This window comes from Bidens hawaiensis, unplaced genomic scaffold (genome assembly GCF_021521415.1).
Source record: "Bidens hawaiensis isolate Kalapana, Puna unplaced genomic scaffold, B.hawaiensis_p1.1 tig00021378_1, whole genome shotgun sequence".
Lineage (NCBI taxonomy): Eukaryota > Viridiplantae > Streptophyta > Magnoliopsida > Asterales > Asteraceae > Bidens > Bidens hawaiensis.
Window position 1 is genome coordinate 91,353 of NW_027493320.1, and position 23,231 is coordinate 114,583.

Consider the following 23,231-nt stretch of genomic DNA (forward strand, 5'->3'; position numbering starts at 1 on the left):
CCCTATCACGCGCTCACGTTATGCCACTAACACCCTTACTAGACTCTTGCCACTTCTAACACACTCTACCTGCCTATATCACACTTCATATCAGTTCAGTATTTACGTAATAAACAAGTCACATCATAACATTCATACACACTATCAACCACTTGGAATTTACTATCCTTGGCGATACGTGCAATATCCGAAGATCGTTCACGTACCGACAAGCATTATAAAATATATACCTTGTATAACATCTATAGCATACACTTACCACTTAAAGTAAGTGTATTCACACTTCACATCGAGTATGCACACAGCCCCGAAAACATAACAAGGAAATGGGGCTAGAAACTCACCTGAACACGGTTACGTTCACCGTTAATCGTAATCCCTTTCTTCAGTTGTGCACGGCTGACTGTATAAAGAGTATACGTATTAATTAACTATCACTACTCATATTGTATTTCTATCTTTATATGACCCACAACGAACGGGGGTCCGGGGGCAGCGCCCCTGGCAGCGGGGTCTAGGGGCGGCAGCCCCTAGCAGGGTCCAAAGGGCAGAGCCCCTGGCTGGGGTCGAGCTGCCAGGTCAGCTTGGAAAAATTTTATTTCCATTAACTGTCTTAACACATTTTTCATTAAGTTTTTAATTTATTTTCTAAGCGAACTTAACTTTAGGCGAAGTTAAACCTTAAGCGAACTTAGCTTTAGGCGAAGTTAAACCTTAGGCGAACTTAGCTTTAGGCGAAGTTAAACCTTAGGCGAACTTAGCTTTAGGCGAAGTTGTCATAAGGCGAACTTAGCTTTAGACGAAGTTAAACCTTAGGCGAACTTAGCTTTAGGCGAAGTTGTCATCAGGCGAACTTAGCTTTGCAGGCGAAGTTCATCAGGCGAACTTAGCTTGCAGGCGAAGTTGTCGGCTGCAGCTACTGTTCGTCCTTAATCATCTTCGTTTCTTAACCAAATAACTCGATTTAGGTATCCACGGAATCGTCTGACCAGCGCCTACAAACCCCAACCATCAAATCGACCTAACATCGATGTTTAAAGGGTGCGATTTAAGCATATAGGTTACGGGTTCTTTTATCAATCGATTAACCCATCAAATCGTAACCATTTTCAGTAAGTTTAGCTTTGTTGGATTCATTTTTACCATACAAACACAGATCTATCATTTCTATACTAATCCAAACCTCAACGAACAAGTTCTCGATATAAACGTACCGTAATGAGTCGAACTACGAACACGAGCTGGTCTTGTTGCTTTGGTTCGTCACGACGATCTAGCACCAACGAGCTCGGGTCCTCACCTTTGGATCTTGGTTCGGGTTGTGTGTTTTGGGGTGTGTAGAGATTAGGATGGATAAATGGATGGAATGGAAATGATTGGGGTTTAAGGGGGTATTTATACTCCCTTAAGCCCATGGACCGAAGGCCCATGTTTCCTTTTGGTCCCTATCTAATCCCATCTAACTATCCTACTAAGTCTTCATATTTTACTATTATTATTATCGTTCCACTAACTCGTTTATTTCACCCGACAAAATACTTATTAAATGTTACTTTAGAAATTTCGGGATGTTACATATGGGTAGTGATAGTTAATTGATACGTGTAATTCTTATATAGTTAGCCGCACTGAGTTAAAGAAATGAGTTACCGTTAACTCTGAAAGGAATCGAGTTCAGGTGAGTTTCTAGCCCCAGTTCCTTGTTATATTTTCGGGGATGTGTGCATACTCAATGTGAATGTTAATAAACTTAACTTAAATGGTAAGTGTATGCTATGATGATTGATGTGATAATATGGTATGAATGTTATGAATGAATGTTTGTCGATACGTGAACGATCTTCAGATATTGCGCGTATCGTCAGGGAAAGTAATTTGCAGTATGTCTAATATGAGATAAGTATGAATGAAAGTACGTAATGAAACGAGTATGTACGAAAGTATGCTTATATAAGGAAAGGTATGTATGGTTATTAGATGGATGGAATGTATGTTTAAAAAGGGAACATACCCTAATAATATCTGCGAATGTACGGAACTGACTCTAATAGTATCTATCTGCGAGTGTAGGGAACATACCCTAATAATATATGCGAATATATGCGAAGGTTATAGGGCGACAATGTTCTTTAAAACGTATATGTATAGATGAAAGTATGTATGTATGTATGTATGTATGTATGAAAGGAAGGTAATAGGCTAAGTATGAATATGTATCTTCGGATACGTATATATTTGTAAGTATCTGAATGTATTGTATGTTGCCTGATTAACTAGAACTCGCTCAGCTACACTGACTTTTAGTATGCACGCAGGTGAATATGTTGAGGCAGCTCGCTTGATACGGACACATGGCATTGGACAAAAGTAACTGGCATCTTGAGGAAATGTTATTATGGGTTATGTTTTAATTTGAAAGACAAAAGATGTTTAATTTGAAAAGATTTGAACGATTCTGTAATATATGTTTGAAGTTTATTATTCCGCGAAAAGTTTTAATTAACTATGATATTTAGAACTGTATTTATGAGTAAATCCAACGTCCATGTAAAGCACCGGGATCGGGGCCTTACAGGCGGGAATGCTGCGTGGATTTTCCGAGTTCTTATTCAAAGAACCCTAATTGTTTACTTCTATGTCGGTATTTCGAAGCAACTGTCATTTGAAACATCGATGAAATGCTTGGTTTCTTTGAATTAGGTCCTCATTCAAGCTCAACTTAAGGTAATTTCTTTAATTTTTTACCTTTTGTTATGTCAAAGTGTTTTTGACTTTCTGATTTTGACTTTTTTCATGTAATTAATTGCAACTGGATAGTGAGTTAATCATGCCCATTTAGATTGAGGTGTGGTCAATTAAAATCCATTCCTGCAATTGAATTCACTTTAAACGTTATGCAAATTTATGCAAATCTGATAAAAACAAACAACACGGTCAAGTACAATAATTTCTTCAAAAATTGCAGATCGAGTTAAGATTTTTAGGATTATATTATGAACTTTGAGTTTTTTTACCCAATTGCAAAAGTTATGAATACAATTGAAAAAGTTAGTGTTTGAAAAGTCAAATTGAAAATACTTTTTCAAAGTCAACTTAAATGTAAATTCAAAGCTACATATGCTTTGATTTGATATGAATACAATTATATTTCCATTGTATTTTGTGGATTCGAAAAGGAATTGGCAGATTCATTTTAAGGTCAGTTTGGGAATAGTTTGATTTATGCTGATACAAGTTAATTACAATGGTCGTGTAATTGTGTTTTTGTATCTATTCCTACATATATTAAAGAAAGTAAGCTTGGATCAAACTGATTAACTGTATTCTATGTTGATCACATCTCTCTATATGTATTATGATATGTAGTAAGTAAATAAACATCTCTCTATGTAGGTGCGAATACTATAAAAGCGAAAATTAAGAAATCATTATAGTGGGAAACTAGAAGTCAAGTCAGGCTAAATCAAATGCATTGTTAGTTGATACTACATTTTCTTGAGCTATGCCATTTAAGGCCTTTCATACCCATGTACCAAAAGATATTTTTCAAACTGATACTATTGTTTTTGTTTTTTGCTAACTTATGATCTTTTTTTTTTAATTTACATTATAATAACTTTTCTGATTGTTGTAGGGTAATAAATGAGGGCTAGCATGCTTACAAAAATCTCCGATCATGAAGTTCGGGACCAAAGTTAAGCTTAACTCAACTTTATTGATTACAAATACATTCCTTGCAGAACTCAAGCCTCACCAAAGGATACTCGCTCACTCACATAAAATAAGTTTTAAATTATCTACCTAGACGGTTTCGATCGATGATTTATTATTTTCCAGAATATCATACAGTAGGTAGTTACTATTTTATTTATTACAAATTTATTGGCATACGACCAATTTTACTTATTTACTTATTTTTATATAGATGTTATTGGTTGCGTTACTAGCTGTAACCCCATTACTTCTTTTTAAAAAAAGGTTTGAATGATGTTAAAATGACTTTAATAGTTAAAGAATAGTGAGTATCCGTATTACAATTTTATTTATTTTTTATTTTTCATCTTTAATAATATATATTCCTATATTAATGTATTTTATTTAAATATTCTACAGTAACCAGACAATTAATGTGACTCTTTTTGGTGATTATGCAAAGGAAATGGACGCACATATCACCAAATACCTTGATGCTCATAACGTTATTATCATATTGCAGTTCGGCAAGTTAGCTTTTTATGGTCGTAAGTATCTATATTATTAAATTTTATGACAATTTTATATAAATATTAATTCAACATTTATATTGTGTTTTATTTAGGTGCAACATGGGCCTCCAACAACTATTATGTGTCTAAGGTCTTTATCGATGAAGACATTCCTGCCATTAATGTTTTTAAACACATAAATTCATACACTTTTTATATTGGTTGTTTGTCTTGCAAGACTGTTTATTTGAACTTATTTCTATAGTTTGTATCATTATTTAAAAGCTGGAATTAAAAAGAAGGCGTGCCTATCGGTGAATATTGTCAATCCGAAGACACTGTCAACAACAAGGTAAATATTTGAAACCTTTTAACATTATTTTTTATTATCAATGATATCCGACAATCATCACATCTTTATTAATTTTTTTTTCAAGGAACTTGTATCATTCACCGGTGAGAATAGCATAACTCCAATTTCAAATGGAGACACAAACCGTCAAAATTCCCCACCATCCAATTTAAAGAGGAAACTTGGAGATATTTATGACATTGATGATGATGATGTTGCAAATTCAAGTAATAAGTCTAAGGAAAAACAAGTTTCATATGATATTTCTGGAGATAATAATGTATTTGTTCCAAAAAAGGAAAAAAAGATGTGGTGTCGTGTTTCTTTTATTTTGAAGTTTCCGGTCATGTTTTACCGGTAAATACATTTACTTTCATGATTGGTTGGTTTGACATTATAGAAGTTTTATTGGTTTATGAATACAATTTCACTTTGTTTTATTTTGCGGTTTTTGGAAATGTTTTATGGATAAACACATTTACATTAGCAGTTTTTATTATTATTATTATTATTATTATTATTATTATGTTTGATCGGTTGGTTTGACATTTCACAAGTTTTAATTATGGTTTATCAATAATGCTTTAATTTTTGAAATAATAAAGTTTGTTACTTTTCCTCTCAAATTATCAAAACATTTGTTTGCTTCATATTTATTTTCTATTTTTCACCCAACACGTGTGTTACACGAGTTCTAACCTAATTATATTTATAAAACTCAGGTATGCATATTTATTCTGGTATGCATATTTAAATATAGTAAATATTTAAAACTCAGGCGTTTTAATACATTTTATGTAAATTAATTGTTTAGAATTTATGACTCTTGATTTTGTAATCAAAGCATAAATGCAATAGTTCAATTTTAAAATATGTTTTATTTATTTAGCATTCATGTCTATTAATACTATCAAAATTTTTGTAATCAAAAGCATAATTAAGATGCTTTATTTCAAAATCGTGTTATAAATTTGGAATTTATGATTATCGGTCTCTGTAATCAAAGCATATATAAAACATAGTTTATTTTACGCGTTTTATAATTCCATACTCTACAAAACTAAGAAAGGTTTTAGAATGAAGTAAACCATAAGTTTGCATAAAACGGCATAACAGTTTGCTACTCTTGCGAGATGTGGCATGACTTGAATCATAGTGGTCAAATTGACTATTAAGGAAAAAAAATTCCGCGTTGTTAAGAACAAAATTTGTTCAAATATAGCTATTTATAAAAACTTTATTGTTTCTTGTCAAATTAAACTGTTCAGGTTTATAGTTTCAAGATGAACGAGGAACTTGGTATGTGTGCATTTGAGGGAGTACCTCAAGATATGAAACAATATGTTATCACTATGATGATTTTTGTCAGATGATGATGAAAGTATTGAAGATGATAACACTTTGAGATTTGATGTTAAGATGTCGTCTCTTTATCCATTTGTGTTTTAACTTCAGATGTGTTATTATTTGTGTTCAATGTCTTTGGATAACACATACAAATTTTACAACGAAATAAATCAATATTTATCAGGACATAGAAAACTATTTAATTTATTTTTTTAAACATAGAATATATGTTTAAAAGAAAGAAATTATATTTTTTTACAAATAATGCATGAAGACATCATATGTATAACCACATCATGAGAGTATCATAAGAAAATATGGTTAGTGTATTGAAATGAAATAAACAAGTACGAGACATGTCGATATTCTTCATTAGAAGTTGATGTCGTGTGGCTGGTATATAAAATATTGATCGTTTTTCAAATAAGATCGGAATTTAAATTTAATATAATGATTTCTACTAAAACTAAAACACGTGTAAATAAGCAATTGTACCTATCACACATGTAAAATAGTATTGATAAAAACCAAGTATCTATTCAATGACACAATGTATTTTCAATACTAAATCTTTGGGTGGCGGTGCAGCTTGGTGTCTGCTTACTCACCACTCTATTGTAATTAATTAGATCATATTGTTCAATATATGAACTTTTACTTACGATAAAAAAAACTTTGTAACTAAAGTAACCGAGAGTAATAAACATTTAAAAGTTTTTTTAAACTAAATTTTGTTTTTAAAGTAAAAATAAGGCAAGATATGAATTTTGGACGAGAATATCAATATATTAAGGCTATCACCATAATTTATAATTCACTTAACTCTTGTTGACGACTATTTGTATGAATATGTGGTGAAACTCGCTTGTAAAAAAATCTAATAATTCCTTAAACTTTAAGTTAAACTATTCTCACGACATTCTAGAAAGTAGTATGCATAAATTCAAACTAACCACCAAGATGTCATGTAAAGTATAAAAGGATTAGACTCTATTTTAAATCTTTAAAAATCAAGTCTAGCAACAACTGAAAAAGATTACACATATAATCCATCATTTGTTGGTTTAGTGTAGGTTATTTGAATAAATTCTTTCATCATACAATTTCTCAAACTAGCATAATAACCTAATCCATTGAACTTTCAATAATATTTTAGAGAATTATAACAATAATGATTAGTTGTAGCAAGTGTTGCATTTTCCAAATTCACACAAAGGAGATGTTTTTTTTATAAAAATGATCTAGGTTGTCTTTCAACGAACTTAGTTACAAAAGAACATGAATGATACATGAATGCGTAATTTGAAAAGTTTGTAATGAAGATATTAATCATCAACTTGGATATAGGTAATTTAAGATATTAAAACACATCTCATAAAAAAGATAGGCATACAACAACCATTACTTCAACAACTAGAACCACATATTCAACAAATTCATCAATCATCATAAATTAAGGTGGTAAACAAAGTTTAGCTCATGAAGAGCATAGTAACACATACAAAAGCAGAAGATGATGAAAGATGAATGATTAAATTATGACAATCTAACCATAATTAGTAATATATCTTCTCTTATATGATAATGATGGATGCTTCCAAGCCTTCAAACACCTTCTTCAAGATTGAATATGAGAGTGAAGTGTGTGTTTTTTATGAAACTCTCGTCTAAGTTCTCTTGAAGCACACCCCAAGAAATAAGACATGCAAACTATTTATAAGTTGTCTGGAGGCCAGGCACAATCCATGTCTTATGAAACACGCCCAGTGGATCACTTTTCATGCATAATTAATGCGTGTGAGAAAGTACAATCAGAGATCTGACCACAAGGGCGTGCTAGGTGGGGTACGACCCATGTTTTGTGCGCCTATTTTTTTTTATTTTTGTCTTAATCGAGAAAAATGACCATTGTTTTCTTTATCAGATTTTTATTATTTGAAAGGGTGTCCATGGGGGCGTGGTAGGTCAAACACGACCCCATGTTTTCTTTATCAAATTTTCTTTATTTGAAAAGGTTATCATATAGGCATGGTAGGTCAAGTACGACCCATGCTTTATGACTATGATACACAATTCTTTAGTTTTCTTCATTTTTCTTTGTGTATATGCTCGTTTATTTCTTGAAGGCCGTAATATACCTAAAAATAGAAAATAACATAATTTATGGTTATTTAAACTAATAATTAAAATAGAAGATAGTAAATTAAAGATTATTTGATGCTAAAATAATGTATATTTTTACATGCATCAGAAGAAGTTATCATGGAAATTAACAAGTGTGAACATTAACCTATGAAAGCAATATATGTTAATGGTAATCTTTAATGAATATTAAAACATTAGCAAGATTCATTCTGAGAGATCTATATGTAGATGCGTCTACGCCCTTAATACTGTTAAAACTATGTGGAGGAATTTACTTTTGTTTTAGAGAGCATCCTAAATATACCTAGGTTCAAGGTAACGATAACACATTGTGCAAATCACTTAAGGCAAACTTTATGAATGCCATGTTTTTTAGTGTTAATCTGTTTGACTTCGTCTCCACATGTTGGTGGCGATGAATTTGTTCACCAAAATGATTTAGAGTAAGAATTATGTTAAAATCCTTTTAAGTCAACGGTGAAGTCTTGAATATTAAAGGCAACAATTATGTTCATAAACTGAATGATAGTTAAAGTTATGTACATTCAACATATAATAACTTATAAGACCGTCCTAAACAGTAAACACTGAGGTTAGGGATGAAGAATGAGTCTTGTGATTTTTCTAAATGAATGTAGGCAAGCAATAGTGTGATATACCTTGAGCATGTGAAGAATCAGAATGATACATCTTCTATCCACATGCTAGAGTATTGTTTTTTAGTATGCTAGACTAGTATTTGTTAATTATGATGCTCCGTAGAGATCAATTTTTCAAAACGGGTGTAGACACAATAAGGAAATTGTGTTTAGACAAAGTTGAAAGAAGATATTCTTTCGGTTTAAGAAATTTGATATAACTTATGAAAAACTTTACTACCTATCTCTTGTTATCTTGCTTCCTAAGTCTAATGAGGAGAACTCGTCTTTCTAGGTTTATCTTGGACCGTGACTTGGACGCATTTGAAGATTTTATTACAAACAATGAGAAAGTTAACTTGAACACTATAGAGTGTTGAAAGGTCACAATAAGTTATTTTTTCTTAGTTAGATCACAAGCTCTCGTGAGCTAATGAATAATGAGTTGATCGTTGATGAACTCATTGATACATGGATGCATATCTAATCATGAAAGTCTAAATGTTGGCATTAGATTGCAAGAAATATGGGGATAGGCCATTTAAATGAAACAACCTTTGTTGGGTACCATCTAGAAATGCTAATGATTATTTCTTAAACTTGTGTAGGAAGAACATTTCTTTACGTCATCCGGAAGTTGGATGATGTTATCTAATAACACTTAAATTTGAGGATGTCTTGCATTTGAAATTTAAAGGTTAAACAATAAGGATTATTGTAATCCAATCTAACATTGCAAACAAATGACTGAGTGAAAGAGACAAAGGAGCTTAGTCGAAGACTAAATGTGATGAAGACAGAAGATGAGGATATACTATATAAAGACCTGTTAAACCCGCTAAAAACACCGGTGCAAATCAACTTCGAATATAATTTTTTTGTATTATATTCATTTTATTCGGTTTTGTAAATGATTAGCACTAGTATATTTCTTATCACTATTAATGAGAGTATCGTTAGCATTTATTTTATTATGATTATTTAATTAAAAATGAATTCATTTGCTAGTATTGGTTATATGTAAATCATATCCTTTCATGTATATTGGCTTTGCAAATTGCAATCAGTATATTGCAATCTCCTTTGAATTATGTTATACAGTTTATTCTTATGGTCAAAGCACATAAGCGGAATTTACAGTTCAATTTTAAGGGGCTTTCACATAGGAACAAAACATATTATATAGCTATAAAATGTAAGACCATTATGTAAATTCCATTCAATTTCAACGTCCACATATAGACGAAACATATTATGTCAAACAAATTGGATTTAAATAATTTCATATTTTTATAGTTGGCCGATAATAATCTTATTTCTTTTCTTATTACTAGCCCCACGTTTCATCCTGTTTTTTCTCATTAGACTTCCGTTAAAAAAGACTTAACTCCATTAAGTTTTTGTGATTTTCAAATTAATGTTTTAGGGATTTTGATCGGAAAGATGATACGAGTTGATTGATGTTAAACTTACCTTGAAACAGTGCTCCAAAAGAATTTTTTGAACTTAATTATTATCGACCAACTTAAAAAATATGAGATTATTTTAAAAAGTTATAGATATAACACCAATTTGTTTTTTCGCCAAATTTTCATTGATAATTTCCAAAAGATATATATAATGCGAAGATACTATATCCTAAATTGCAATCTGTATAATTCAATCCAAAAGTTTATAAAGTTTTTAATTTATGTATCAATAATTAAATTAATCATAAAAGGTATTTAATACACTTTCTTTTAAACAAATGCAATTTATGGTTTTATGTATTCACTTTTTTGCAAGTTGACAAATAAATTATCATTTAAAAGAGAGTAAGCAAAGATTTTACACTTGAATCATTTACAAAAAGACGAAATGTAGTTCCCTTTTCTTAAGCAAGCAAATTAAACTTGCATTTGTTTTACAATAAAAAAAATAGTGTTTTTGGATTAAAAAAGTTCAAGTCATCGTTACACACTTACACAGTTACATGACATGAGTACAACGCTTAACATTGTTGAAAGATATGTTTATTCCAATTCAATGTCAAACACAAGTTATTATTATTATAAACACAATTTATATAAATATATAAACACAAGTTATTATTATTATTATAATTCAATATCACATATGTATAGGATGGGTTATTTGTTGTTTAATTGTTTCTTTAAGTTATTGTTACATGACATGAGTGCAACGCTAACTATTGTTGAATGATATGTTTATTCTAATTCAATTCAATGTCAAACATAAGCTGTTATTGTTACTTATAACACAATATCATATATGTTTAGGATTGGTTTGTTTTTAAATTGTATCTTTAATATGTTTTTTTATTTGTTGTTTTGCGTATAAATTTTTTTGACTGATATTAATAGAGATGATCAACAAAACCGGTTCCTGGAACCGAACCGGTGGACCCGAACCGGTTCCTACCCGTTTTTGTAGGAACCGGATCCTATCTGATTCAACCCGATGATCCGTGACCGGTTCTTGCATTTCTGAGTGGGGGCGGGTAGGAACCGGAACCGGTTCTGGAACCGGAACCGGTTCCTAACCGTTTTTTTGGCCGTTTTTTGACCGTTGGGGTCAAAAATAGCCGTTTTTTGACCGGTTACGGTACAGGAACCGGGTTAGGAACCGGTAAGAACCGGTTAGATAGGTTAGGGGTCCGAGAGTGGGAGAACCGGTTCGGTTCCCTAACCGGTTCGAGCCTGGAACCGGTTTAAAAGGTGGTTTTGAATATAGGAATCGGTTAGGAACCGGTTCCGGTTCCTAGTCCCAAACCGTTTTGAACATCTCTAGATATTAAGCCAATTTGGTTGTTGCTAGCTGATGTTGTTGGGCTTATTGGGAAGCTTGGTGAGCTTGGCAACCTGGGTCTGGCCCATTTCCTCTCATACACATGCGTGTGTTGTACTAGTAGACTGTAGAGTTTATGTATAGTCCCTCCCAGTGACGGCTGGCCGTAAGGTTTCCCGGAAAATGTCCAAATCAAACTTTAAAGCAAGCGTGGACCCAACTAAGACAACATAGTTTAATCAAAGTGGGGCAACAAGACTCTGGCCAAATTGGATAGTGCAGTCACTACAAGAAAAATACCATGTAGGGACGAAACCTACAGGGACTACAAGTTGTTTCTAACTTTCTATAGTTCATCCTATAAGAACAACATGTTGTCTCTACAGGGTTTTCCTGTTTTTAAGTTTGGTAACTCTATAGAAAGGACTTGTGATCTCTATAGGGTAAAAATAATTTCTTTTTAATTTTCCTTAATTCAAATTTGATGAAAAAAAAAATATTAAAAAAATGCTAAAACTTGTGGAGACAATATGTCGTCTCTACAACATTTTAAATTCATATATATTTTTTGATTTTCTTTTAATAATGATCAAAATATACGAAAATAAAAAAAAATTCAAAATATTATAACTTGTAGGGACAACAAGTTGTTCCTATAAAGTTTAATTGAAAATAATTTGTATTCATTAAGCGGTAGAATTTCCCACCATTTCAAAAAAATAATGTTAAAACATAATTTACTCTGTAGAGACAACATGTTGTCTCTATAGACTAAATTAATCTTTTGTGAATTTATAAAAAAAATATATTGAAACTTATAGAGACAACATATTGTTTCTAAAAAGTTTAACTAGTGAAATTTAGGTCAATGTTTCAAAAACCGGTATTTTACTTGTACCAGATTAGGGTAAAAAATGGTACAACCGGTTGAACCGGGTTATACCGGGAGGTTCAACCGGTTGAATAGTTTAACTTGTAATTTCCTATAAATACAACTTCAACTCCAAAAATAACCCAAAAGTAAATGATCTCATAACAAAAAATAATCCAAAAGTCATATTAAAAAAAATATACAAAAGCACTCAATTTTAAAAAAAAAATAGTCCTAAAGTTTACACGTTTGAATGTTAATTATTGAGTTAAAAGTAATTTTGAAAAATTATGGGCCGCAAATATAAAAATTTCTCGTACTTAAAACCGGTTTGTCGGTAAAAACCAGTATTAAAAAAAAACCGTCGGTACGATTTTTTAGCAAACCGGTCAAAAATACCGATCTCTAAATATCGGTCTGCTGTGCGAAATTCGGTTTAACCGGTTCAACCGGCCGGTTTGAACCGGTTTTTAAAAAGTTGATTTAGGCGCTAAAATTTCCCACCAATCCACCAAATTAAAATTTTTAAAATTAATAGAAAAAGTATTTATCATATAAACTATAAAATATGTCATCTTTAAAGGATTTTATAATAAACTGTTTTTTGTTATTAGTTGATTGGTAAATAACAACAAATTTATAAAAAAAAGGTTTTCACTTTCATACGGTTTAAATTTATTTGGTTGTTTTTTTATTCTTGATTGGTTAATATAATTACTTCTTTAGTTAACATAATAATCCTTACTATTATTTGTTAAAAAAATCACTATATTTATTTGGGTATGTGTATGCATGCATGTATGTGTATTTAAATATATATATTTATTTATGAGTAACACATAAAAATTAAATAAAACAAATGCAAATTACATAAACTTAAAATAAAAGCTACATAATTAAACAAAAAAAATCACATAACATTAATATTAGACATAACTAAAGATGTTCAATTGAATTAAACCAGCAATCTGAACGCGTTAAGTGTTCGTCTTTCATGACTATGTGTTTGTGTGTGTTCGATTGAATCATACGAGTAATCTAAATTTATTGACCACACTCAAGAACTCGAATATCCAAAGTAAGTATGAGATACATTAGAATCTAGATACCTTATTCACGAAGAAGAATGATGCTCAACTAGAACTAGTAGAAGGTGATTTGATGACTGTTTCCCAATGAGAATGATGCTCAAGAATCTATGGTGCAAGATTGGATAACTCGATCCATGGTCTCAAGCTAGTGATGCTCGTATGAAGCTGGTACTCGTCCACTTTTAAGGCTAGAGTATCGCAACTTTGTTACAACTATCCAAGGGTGGGAGACCCAACCTAGCATTACATAGTTTTGGGAACATCTTTGGTCCTTTAACTTTTGAAAGTTGGCAAAAGTAGCATGAAAGTTTCAGGATGTTACAGCAAAACAGTTAGTCGGGCGTTGATTAAAACCGAGATCAAAATCTTGTATGTCAGGTATAAGAAGAATGATCAGTTCCATTACAATCAGAACTGTAATGGTGAGAAAGACAGGGGTACGTACTAGGAGAACAAGAAACGTGGCCGCCCCAATAAGAAATAACGAAACATAAACGGACGAGATGACAACTTTAAAGAAGATTCACTGGACAAACATATCAGAGAAAAATAATCAAAATACCAAACGGAAGCGATTTCCGTATAGGTGCAATATTTGTTGACGAAAAGGGCATGTGGCGAAAGACTGACAGCAACCTACCGAGCAAATAAACATGTTTGTTGTTAGAGAAATAGAATCTAGGATGTGGATGTGGAGGCGAATATGGCTGAGGTTCTGCGAAAATATGCAGCCGTCATCGAATCAAAACCGACTTGTTAGATGAATGGTTTCAAGTAGGCTCCTGTTAGTGGATAAGTCACGAAGAAGTGCCACAGTCGAATTAATTGAAGGCAACCTTAGAATCATCTACTATAATTTGGAAATCGTGTTGGATGAAGTGAACGAGGAGGTAGCTTCGTCTCAAGTTACTGGTTATCATGATGGAATAGAAAATGATGTTTATAAACCAACGAAACTGATGTTAGAGTTCGCATAAGGTTCATGTAAATGATTTGTATGTGTATGGGTCCGGCTACATCGTTTGTGTCTGTTAGAGTCTATAAGTATGTGTCTTTAAAAATAATGAATGAACATGAACAGTTACTTAACGAATAAACACGAACACAAAAAAAACTTAACGGTCAAACATGAATAAAATCTTATCTAATTTAATTCAAAATACAATTATCTTTTGTTGGATTGTTTTAAGAAATAGACCCTGAAGAGATAAGTATGTTGTCCCTATAGAGTCGGCTGGTCAAAAATCAAATTTACAAAAATTTCTCCATTTTGTTTTACCCAACTTAGCGCCAAAGTCCATCCTTCTCTCTTTTCCCTCCTACATTTTCAACCCATTTCCATTCACCACCATTCCTCACCTCTTGTCGTCGGCATCCACCACTGCCGAAACTAGTATCATCCGTGGGCGAATCGTTCAACTCACCAGTTGCTTAGCTAAGTTGCGTTATTCCGTTCACCTTCCCCTCACCCATGTTCGAAGTTTGTACACGAGGCATGATTATTCTACAACATCGCGAAGACCCTAAGTTTTTTTTACCTCATTGAACCCTAATTTTGTGCGATTGATTATTCCATGGGGTTTGCAAGGGGTTAAGCCCTAAATTCTTTCAATATTTTTATAGAGTTTTGCAGTATTCGAGTTTGTTTTGACCAAATTACTTTTATTTTGTCAGGTGTTGGCGATGGCGGTGTTAGTTTTCTTTTTCGGCTTTGATGGGGGCAAATACCGTATATGATGCAAGCATTTGGTGAAACCGAAGTAAGGGGGTGTTTGGTACAGAGAATGGAATTGTAAAGAAATGGAATAGAGAAATGGAATTGCAGAGAAAGGGAATTGGTCTGGAGAATGAGAATTGACTGTTCTGTTTGGTAGTACAGAGATTTCAGTAGAGAAATATAGCTGAGAATCATTTCTCTTGTTTGGTACATAGAAAATAAACAGAGAATTATATCAACTTTATCATTAGCACAAGTATTTTTTTCATAACAAATATTTATTAAAAAATAAAAAACATATAAAAAGATGCATAAATTCCAACCAAAATATGCATTGATCAAACCAATTCACATACAAAACATAGTTTTTAAGCAAAAAACATCAACCATAGTTAAAACCAATTCACATACAAAACATACTTCAACCATACACAACTATCCCATTGAACCATCGGTATACAACTCGACCATCTCAATTTTCTCTTCTATTGTCAACGCAAGAAAAGAACGTCCTAGATCCACATCTTTACCAATCAAATGAGCTGCTTTGAACCGTTTTTTCGTAGTGATACATAAGTTAACAATTCAACAATCTCAACATCTTTACCAATCAAATAAGCGGCTTGACATTTGACTGACCTCTGCATAAGTTAACAATTCAACAATCTCAATTAATTAACCACTTCCTCAAAATTATTTTATAAACAAGGTGTCACATTATAAAAGCACAACATTTTGACCAATTTTATAATGGAATTTTATGATAAAATACCATAACATATAAGATAATCAGAAACTAAACATCACACTTAATTTCACTATGCTATACTACTTCCAAACCCAAAAACATGCAATATCTGACTATACACATATTAGTTTAACGATTATTTTACTACTAATTAAAAATAAAGAAACGAACTTACGGTCCAATTTTTCACCAACGCCAAGAACTTCTTGTACGTTACGAGTCATAATTTGGTGAACCTCATAAAGTTCATCATTCAACTTAGAAATGTTCCTCTGAGTTCTTGTGTCCTGGTACAGTTTCTTAGTCCTCTGTATAAATGTATCTATTCAACAAATTAAAAAGAAGCAATTAAGCACAATACCATAATAACAAAAAAAGCAAAATGAAACAAAAAACAAGTAATATCTTACCAAATTTTATGAAAGCATACGGTCTTGCAGCAGTTTCAATTTGATTTCCATAACCACGCTCGAATTCATTCTTAAGATCTTCAAGATATTGGAAAGCAAGTTTCTTCGGATAAGCACGATCACACATTGTTAAATAACAAACACGCCCTTCAATAATATAACTGATTACATAAGTTAAGGAACCTAATGCATATGATTTAGCATTTTATATGAAAATTAGCGTACGAAAAGGAATGCTAAAAAAACACTAGCACAAACTTGGTAGCCAGACCGTGAGTAGCCAGTCTGTGTTTGTTCGTTTGTGTTTGTGAACCGTTCACAAACAAATCCAATTTCTTAACGAACAAAAAATTCCGTTCGGGTTAGGTGTTCGTGAACCGTTCGCTTATCCTATAATAGCTTAACGAACGAATATGAACACGCAATCATGATATTAAACAAGTTAGGGCAAATGTAGGATACTGGAAAACATAAGGGCCGGTTTCAACGGACATCCTGGATGCATCATTTTGTCCCCTCGAAAGATTCTTAAACAATGCTTTAACTTGCTGTTTGTAGAACTCTGCATCCTGCAAATCGCGACCGTCGTCAAGTCCTTCGGCTAACGGAAGGCCATCAGTGACACGTGCAATCATTGTCAGCTTCACCATCTTTAGTTCGAGAAGCTGTCACTGTAATAATAATAAATCACATAACAATAATATTATAACAGATCGATACAAACAAGATGAACATTATTTTCTATCCTATTTCACAATTCATTCAGGTGAGCATAATCGATCGAGAATTAACTTGATTCAGGTGAACATAATTGCAATTTGATCTGGAAAATAATAAGAAATTGAAGATTACCTCATGCGTATGTGATAGGATCCGACGGATTCGAAACGGATCCAGAAGAAGGCAAATTGAATTGCGATTAGGGTTTTGGTGATCGAAAAATTGGGGATGCAGTCCAAATAGAAATAGAAATACAAATAGAAAGATCGAACAGCAGGGAGAATTCTTTCCATTTCTCCGCTTTTTTTAGAGAAACGAAATCAGAGAAATGGAAATGGTTTATTTCCATTTCTCACCTCTTTCTTTCATAAACAAACAAGAGAATTCTTTCCAATTCCATTTCTCACCCCTCAATTCCCTCTACCAAACACCCCCTAAGTGATTTGCTATTTGTTACTCCTAAGAGTTGTATTTTCTAATTGTTTCGATTTCACTTTTGGTTAAAACACAAGTCAGTTTGACACATCAAGTAGCAAGTGGCTCAATTTGTGGCTATTAGATTCTCTAAAAAAGTTGGAATTAGACGTCATATTATTTGTAATGTTATGCAAATACCTTATCAGTGATATGAATAAAATTATTGATAGTGCTAGTTTGTAGGCTAAAGCTTTGATACTAACATTGATGTGTTGCATAATGGTGCAGATAACTTGTTTTGGAGACAATATTATCCTAAAAGGACCTCTACAGTGGTATATTTAAATCTTACCATTATCATTTTGAATAAACTCATTGCCAATGTGTTTTAGTTACTTTCTTGATATTCACTTATCTATGTCTTGATACTTCACTTATCTATGTCCTACACAGAGTTGGTGCCATAGTAACCGTGACGATGATCATCAAACTGAACAACTTTTTCGTAGATACACTTTTCACGTTACTATCATGCTGTCACACATTTCAGGTGATTGTTTTAATTTTTACTATTTTTTTTATTTGAGGTTTGGCTGTAACTTATTAGATAGGATGTATTTGTTTGTGGATTTTCAATTTCCCTTTTATTACATTTCTTTGCTTTTGTGTTTTTTAATTCGGGCAGGTTCAAAATTGCAAAGAGTTCTTTAGCATAAGACTTGGGTTGACCCAAAATACATTTTGCCTAAAGTTGTTTCATTTTTATTTTGTTCAGGTATGAACACAGCTACATTTTAGCTTTTCATTTGATTATTATTCTTGTTTGAAGTTGGAATTTATAACAATGCTACATTTACAGGCCATGCATTTACAACTCTGAAAGCTAAACCAAAGAAGCATTTTAGGCAGAGGTTAGTTTTGCGAAGAAGTTTTTTAGACAGAGGTTAGTTTTACCCAATATTGGTTGAATTATAGAATTTTGTTTGTTTTGAACAGATGTATGCTGAACTTCGAATGCTATTCCCACTTGCCAACAAGAGAAACTCATTTTCTGCAAGCGGAAGTTATTGCGCCCGAAATGACAGAAGATGGAAGTTGAACTTTCACCACTCTTGTATACAAGACGCCTAATGGCTATTCAAGGGTGATAAATCTATATCATTATACATGTACTTGCGAGTTTTCACAATTTCTATTTCTCATTGTAGATAAACCACAAATGATATTGTATATTGATTGTGTATCTAATATAGTTTTATTCACCTGAAAATTATATTATTTCCATTATAACATGTTATTTGGTTGAAGTGATTTATTATGTTTGGATTTGTAGTGTTTTAACAGGTTTAAATTTGTTTGATTTATTTGGATTTTCTGGTTTAAAAACTAGAAAAAAATGTATATTTTTTAAATTTTTTAAGACCTGTAGAGACAACATGTCGTCTCTATAGGTAAAAATATGTTTTAATTTTTTATAAAGAAAGACCTATAGAGAAGACATGCCGTGTCATGTTGTCTCTATAGGTTAAAATATTTTTTTCTTATAAAACTTATAGGGACTACATATCGTTCCTACAAGATTTCCAGAATTTTTATTTTTTTATTTATTTCAAATCTATTGGGACGACATGTTGTTTTTATAGACTAAAAATATATTTTTTTATTATATGCTTATTGGGAGGACATGTTGTCACTAAAAGTTTATCTTTGAAGACGACACCTATAGAGGCAGCCTAACGACCTGTTGGTACGAGCTTCTAGTAACAAAATTTGTGGAAACATGTCGTCCCTATAACCTTTTGAGACCTATAGAGACAACATGTTGTCCTTACATGCCAAAAACACTTGGTTTCTACATGTGTATTTTTTTGTAGTGAGTTGCCTAAACACAAAAGCGTCTCGAATGGAAAAAAGGTTGTACGTTTTGGGGTCTGTATAAAAATGAGAAAGAAGCTGACTGGTCAATGGTCATTATTCCATACCTATTCGTCTAAAAAAATATTTTACACATTTACTCTTTACAATCAATGTTGCATCTTGAGTTCATACCGGGCCATAATGTTTTGCTTCATTCTTTGTTATTTTGCGAAGTAATTCTTTGTTACTTTTATAGGAAAAAGAAAACCCGAAGACATATGATTGCTAATTGTATTATCTGCGATTATTTTTATCAGTTTAATAGGTCAATTTAAATGTAGTGTCATATTCTTTTTATACTTTTTTAGGAGTCAATTTTCGGTATGGGAATATCTCATAGAATAGTAACCAACTTTCAAAAGTGTTCCAATTAGGTCACTCATGCATATTTTTCTCAAATCGGGTCAATAAATCTTCAAATCGAGTCTCACCGATTTTTTTGTTTGTTAAGAAAGAAATGGAGGATAAGATATGGGAGTCAGAATTTGCAATATATGTAGTTATATTTTTTTAAAAATAAAAAAAGTTAATTATATTAAAATTCAAAAATGAAAAATAAAATTCACGTCGTCACTCAACATCAACATAAAAAAAGATAAAATGATTTCCTATGTGAAACAAAAAATAAAAACGTTAAAAAAACATGTTAAAACCTTTAAATTAATAAAATATGAAAGTTGAGTAACCTAATTGAAACAATTTTTAAAATTGAGTGACTTAATTTGAACACTTTTGAAACTTGATTACTATTCTATGAAATTGCCCCCGGTATGGGAATATCTCATATAAAAGTAACATCAACGTCCACCTTTCTCCACCCCCAACTACCAAAACCGTAATATCTTACTCAACTCAACACCAAAACAAATCAAAACATGCAAACGAATAGACAAAAGCTATTAATTCTTGTGAACTAAATAACTACGATAATCACAAAAGCTTATTTTAATCGCGTAACAATTGTATATATTGTTTTAACTGTAATACATAAGACACGTTAATAAGTACATATATACCCAGTTGTCTAACCAACGCTAACACTGTATACAAGTGGACTAAATAATATTAGTTTCCTACTTAAAATTAGTTATGTATTACAAAACTATATATGGAAAAATAACACCCTTGATTTAATTTTCCGCATGTTAAAACCATAGCATAGATTAAGATATTATCTAAAAAATATTAAAAATTCGTAATACTACACTTATAACTATTTCAAGTAAAAGTTCCTTATATGTTATTTTGGCACTCAACAGTTCAATTTTTTTTTCACCAATCATAAAGCTATAAATTCAAATCTCAAAACCAAAGTTTCTTGGAAACACAGATATATGTTATATATATGTCTATATATGTACATAACAACACTACTGAACTTGCATACACTCCAAAGCCTTGGGTGTCCAAAACTTAATATCCCATGGTTTTCCTAGAGTTGCAAGCCGAGGTTGTACAAAGCAAGAACATAGACCAAATCATAAGGTTTCAAAAAAAAGGCAAATAAAAATAATACAGGACCATAAACAAGTGACGGAAATAAATGATATAAGGATAAAAAAACGTGTAAATGATATGCTTGGTAACTTTGATTTCTTTCAAGTCAAAGTTAATCATTTGGATCAACAACGGGAGCCCTTTCTGCAAACTAGAGCTCCTGCATTGGTTGTGATAGTAGAAACAATTGATGACGGCCTAGCTCCAAGGCTTGAGGCCCTTGCATAACTAGATGAAGCCCCCGCACCTGATGCTACAAAAAACGCACCATTCAACATCAAGTCCCCTTCAGACCTCCAATTCCAATTTTTCCACTCATTTTGTGGTGCATCCTCGTGTTTGGTCACCTACATATTTCGTCGTTATCAGTAAATAATCCTCGAATACTAAATCTAATAGTTATATTTTACTTCATGATATGTTTTGACTAGAAAGCTATGCATAAAACATTGTACCTCTTTGCTAAATCTTCTATCAGGTGCGAGGAACTGATTCCCCTGGCTATTGATGGTCGGGTTTGCACTTCCTCCGATCGCGTACATCTCCCAATGGGTGTAGTCATTGTTCACAACATGAAAGTACCCGTGCCGGCATCTACAATTTTAAACATGTAACAATCTCAACACACAAACTACATTTATTTAAAAAAAGTAGCAAAAAAACATCTAAATAGTTAGATTTTGAAATACATCCTTAAAAGGTTACAAAAAATCCACATGAAAGTAAACAATAGGTTCAAATACCGAAAAAGTTAAAAAGAAAAAAATAAAAACATTTTTGGCGGTCAATAAACTCGTTTGACCCAAAATAGTGTCGGTGATAACTTTTATTCAAATCTAAAAAAATAAATAAAACAATACCTTGGCATTCTTTGGACCAGTCCTTCACCAAAGTGATTAAAAGCAATAGTGACTTGCATGTTCTTGTCTTGCTCATAAGAATCACTATGGCCTAAAAGCATCACTTTATCATGGTGGGTCATGTAATTGTTAGATAGCGTAATTGCGGTGGACCCCATGATGGCGTCGATCAACCCGTCAGCACAATTCGACAACGAGCAATGATCGACCCACACATGACTTCCACCGAATATAGAAACACCATCACCGTCACACATTGTCCTCCACCCGAAGTGATGAGGGGAGCTTCGTACCATAGCATTACCCGCGGGCTTACAATCATGAATATTAATTCCATGAATAATAATATTTGTAACATATTGTATCGTAATGCACGGTCCCCCAGCTATGTGCACACTCGCGCCACGACCATCAATTGTCTTAAAACTATTCATAATTAATTCTTCTTTAAGCTTAATCACCATGTCGCGTTGGAAAATAATCCAGAGCGGCTCGTCTTGGATGACACCATACCGTAAAGTCCCAGGTTTAGGGTTAACAGCATCGTTGTCACTAGAATCAGTGACAACATAAATCTTCCCATCCCTACCACCAACGGCTCCTTTCCCAAAGCCAATGGCGCAGTCTGCCAGACGTTGACGGTTTTTCTCCCAGTTAGGGTCACACCGCCAACAATCATCAATAGGGTTTCCTGTCCCACAGGACAGGAAACCCAAGTTGCGTCTGGACTCATTTAAACTCCTACACGAACAAAAAGTACATTGACATAATGACATTAGTTTTGAACATTAAAAAATATATGCAAAGTAGTGGGTTCATCAGTTCATCAGTTCATGTGGTGAATGTACCTTTGTACTTGTTGTACTGTGTGCTTAGGATCTTGTACGGTGGCGGCTGAGATGAGTGTGGGGATGAAGAGAGAGAGGAAACCAAGACAGAGAAACAGTGGTGCCATGGTTGTGTGTGTGGGGTAATGTGTGTGTGTTTATTATAGGTTTGAGAGATGTGATTAACATGAAGGAAATGAGTGATATATATAAAGAAGAAAAAGTGCGTGAATAATGGCGTAATTAAATGAATCTACAGAGGATCGTTTATGGTAGGTTATGGCCGTTAATAACTTTATTTACTTTGTATTTAAAATAATTTATATAATAAGATGATTTTATTATTAAGTATAATATTGCTATATTTAAAAAAGTGATCTTATTATAGGTTGATGTATTGTTCGTCTATGGTACAACGGTGCATCCGAACACTTGTAACCAAAGTCTATCTAACTAAAGTGCATGCTCATTACATGACTCGTGTTATTTAAAAAATTAATGTCTAACCTATCTGTCTTCGCTACCAAAATTTTACATTTTTAGGGATACACGTTTATCTAATTTTACATTTTTAGGGATACACGTTTATCTCTTGTTACATAGTGATGACGGGGGTAGCCCAAGGAAATAATAAAATGGCTGGAACATATTATCGCTAAATGGGTTAAAAGGTTAAACGCTT

General features: G+C 32.5%; 2 protein-coding genes and 2 long non-coding RNA genes across 4 annotated transcripts; 2 read left to right on the plus strand and 2 right to left on the minus strand.

Moving 5' to 3' along the window:
• Positions 1-15,108: 15,108 nt before the first annotated feature.
• LOC143563386 (uncharacterized) lies at positions 15,109-17,974 on the plus strand. Its single transcript, XR_013140659.1, has 3 exons — positions 15,109-15,196; positions 17,737-17,783; positions 17,902-17,974. It is a non-coding gene; the product is annotated as an uncharacterized LOC143563386 (long non-coding RNA).
• LOC143563380 (25.3 kDa vesicle transport protein SEC22-1-like) lies at positions 15,757-17,298 on the minus strand. Its single transcript, XM_077050933.1, has 5 exons — positions 17,164-17,298; positions 16,774-16,982; positions 16,312-16,472; positions 16,077-16,223; positions 15,757-15,794 (listed from the first exon to the last, which is right to left on the minus strand). Exons 2-5 carry the CDS (start codon positions 16,959-16,961, stop codon positions 15,757-15,759), a joined length of 534 nt encoding a protein of 177 aa, XP_076907048.1. The 5' UTR covers positions 16,962-16,982; positions 17,164-17,298.
• Positions 17,975-18,055: 81 nt separating the features above from the next.
• On the plus strand, positions 18,056-18,520 carry LOC143563387 (uncharacterized). The gene is made up of 3 exons (XR_013140660.1): positions 18,056-18,223; positions 18,308-18,359; positions 18,445-18,520. It is a non-coding gene; the product is annotated as an uncharacterized LOC143563387 (long non-coding RNA).
• Positions 18,521-20,675: 2,155 nt separating this feature from the next.
• Positions 20,676-22,788, minus strand: LOC143563404 (putative pectate lyase 5). The gene is made up of 4 exons (XM_077050946.1): positions 22,571-22,788; positions 21,723-22,463; positions 21,318-21,456; positions 20,676-21,209 (listed from the first exon to the last, which is right to left on the minus strand). Exons 1-4 carry the CDS (start codon positions 22,675-22,677, stop codon positions 20,988-20,990), a joined length of 1,209 nt encoding a protein of 402 aa, XP_076907061.1. The 5' UTR covers positions 22,678-22,788; the 3' UTR covers positions 20,676-20,987.
• Between the last annotated feature and the right edge of the window lie 443 nt (positions 22,789-23,231).

Excerpts from the sequence above, each read along its gene's own strand:
- LOC143563380 (XM_077050933.1), bottom strand. The coding sequence starts at position 16,961 with ATGGTGAAGCTGACAATGATTGCACGTGTCACTGATGGCCTTCCGTTA. Across the intron at positions 16,473-16,773 it reads ACCGGCCCTTATGTTTTCCA|TTATATTATTGAAGGGCGTG; the intron begins GTATCCTACATT and ends TTATGTAATCAG. Across the intron at positions 16,224-16,311 it reads GTATGCTTTCATAAAATTTG|ATACATTTATACAGAGGACT; the intron begins GTAAGATATTAC and ends TTTGTTGAATAG.
- LOC143563404 (XM_077050946.1), bottom strand. The coding sequence starts at position 22,677 with ATGGCACCACTGTTTCTCTGTCTTGGTTTCCTCTCTCTCTTCATCCCC. Across the intron at positions 21,457-21,722 it reads CTGGTCCAAAGAATGCCAAG|ATGCCGGCACGGGTACTTTC; the intron begins GTATTGTTTTAT and ends TTAAAATTGTAG. Across the intron at positions 21,210-21,317 it reads ATAGAAGATTTAGCAAAGAG|GTGACCAAACACGAGGATGC; the intron begins GTACAATGTTTT and ends CGAAATATGTAG.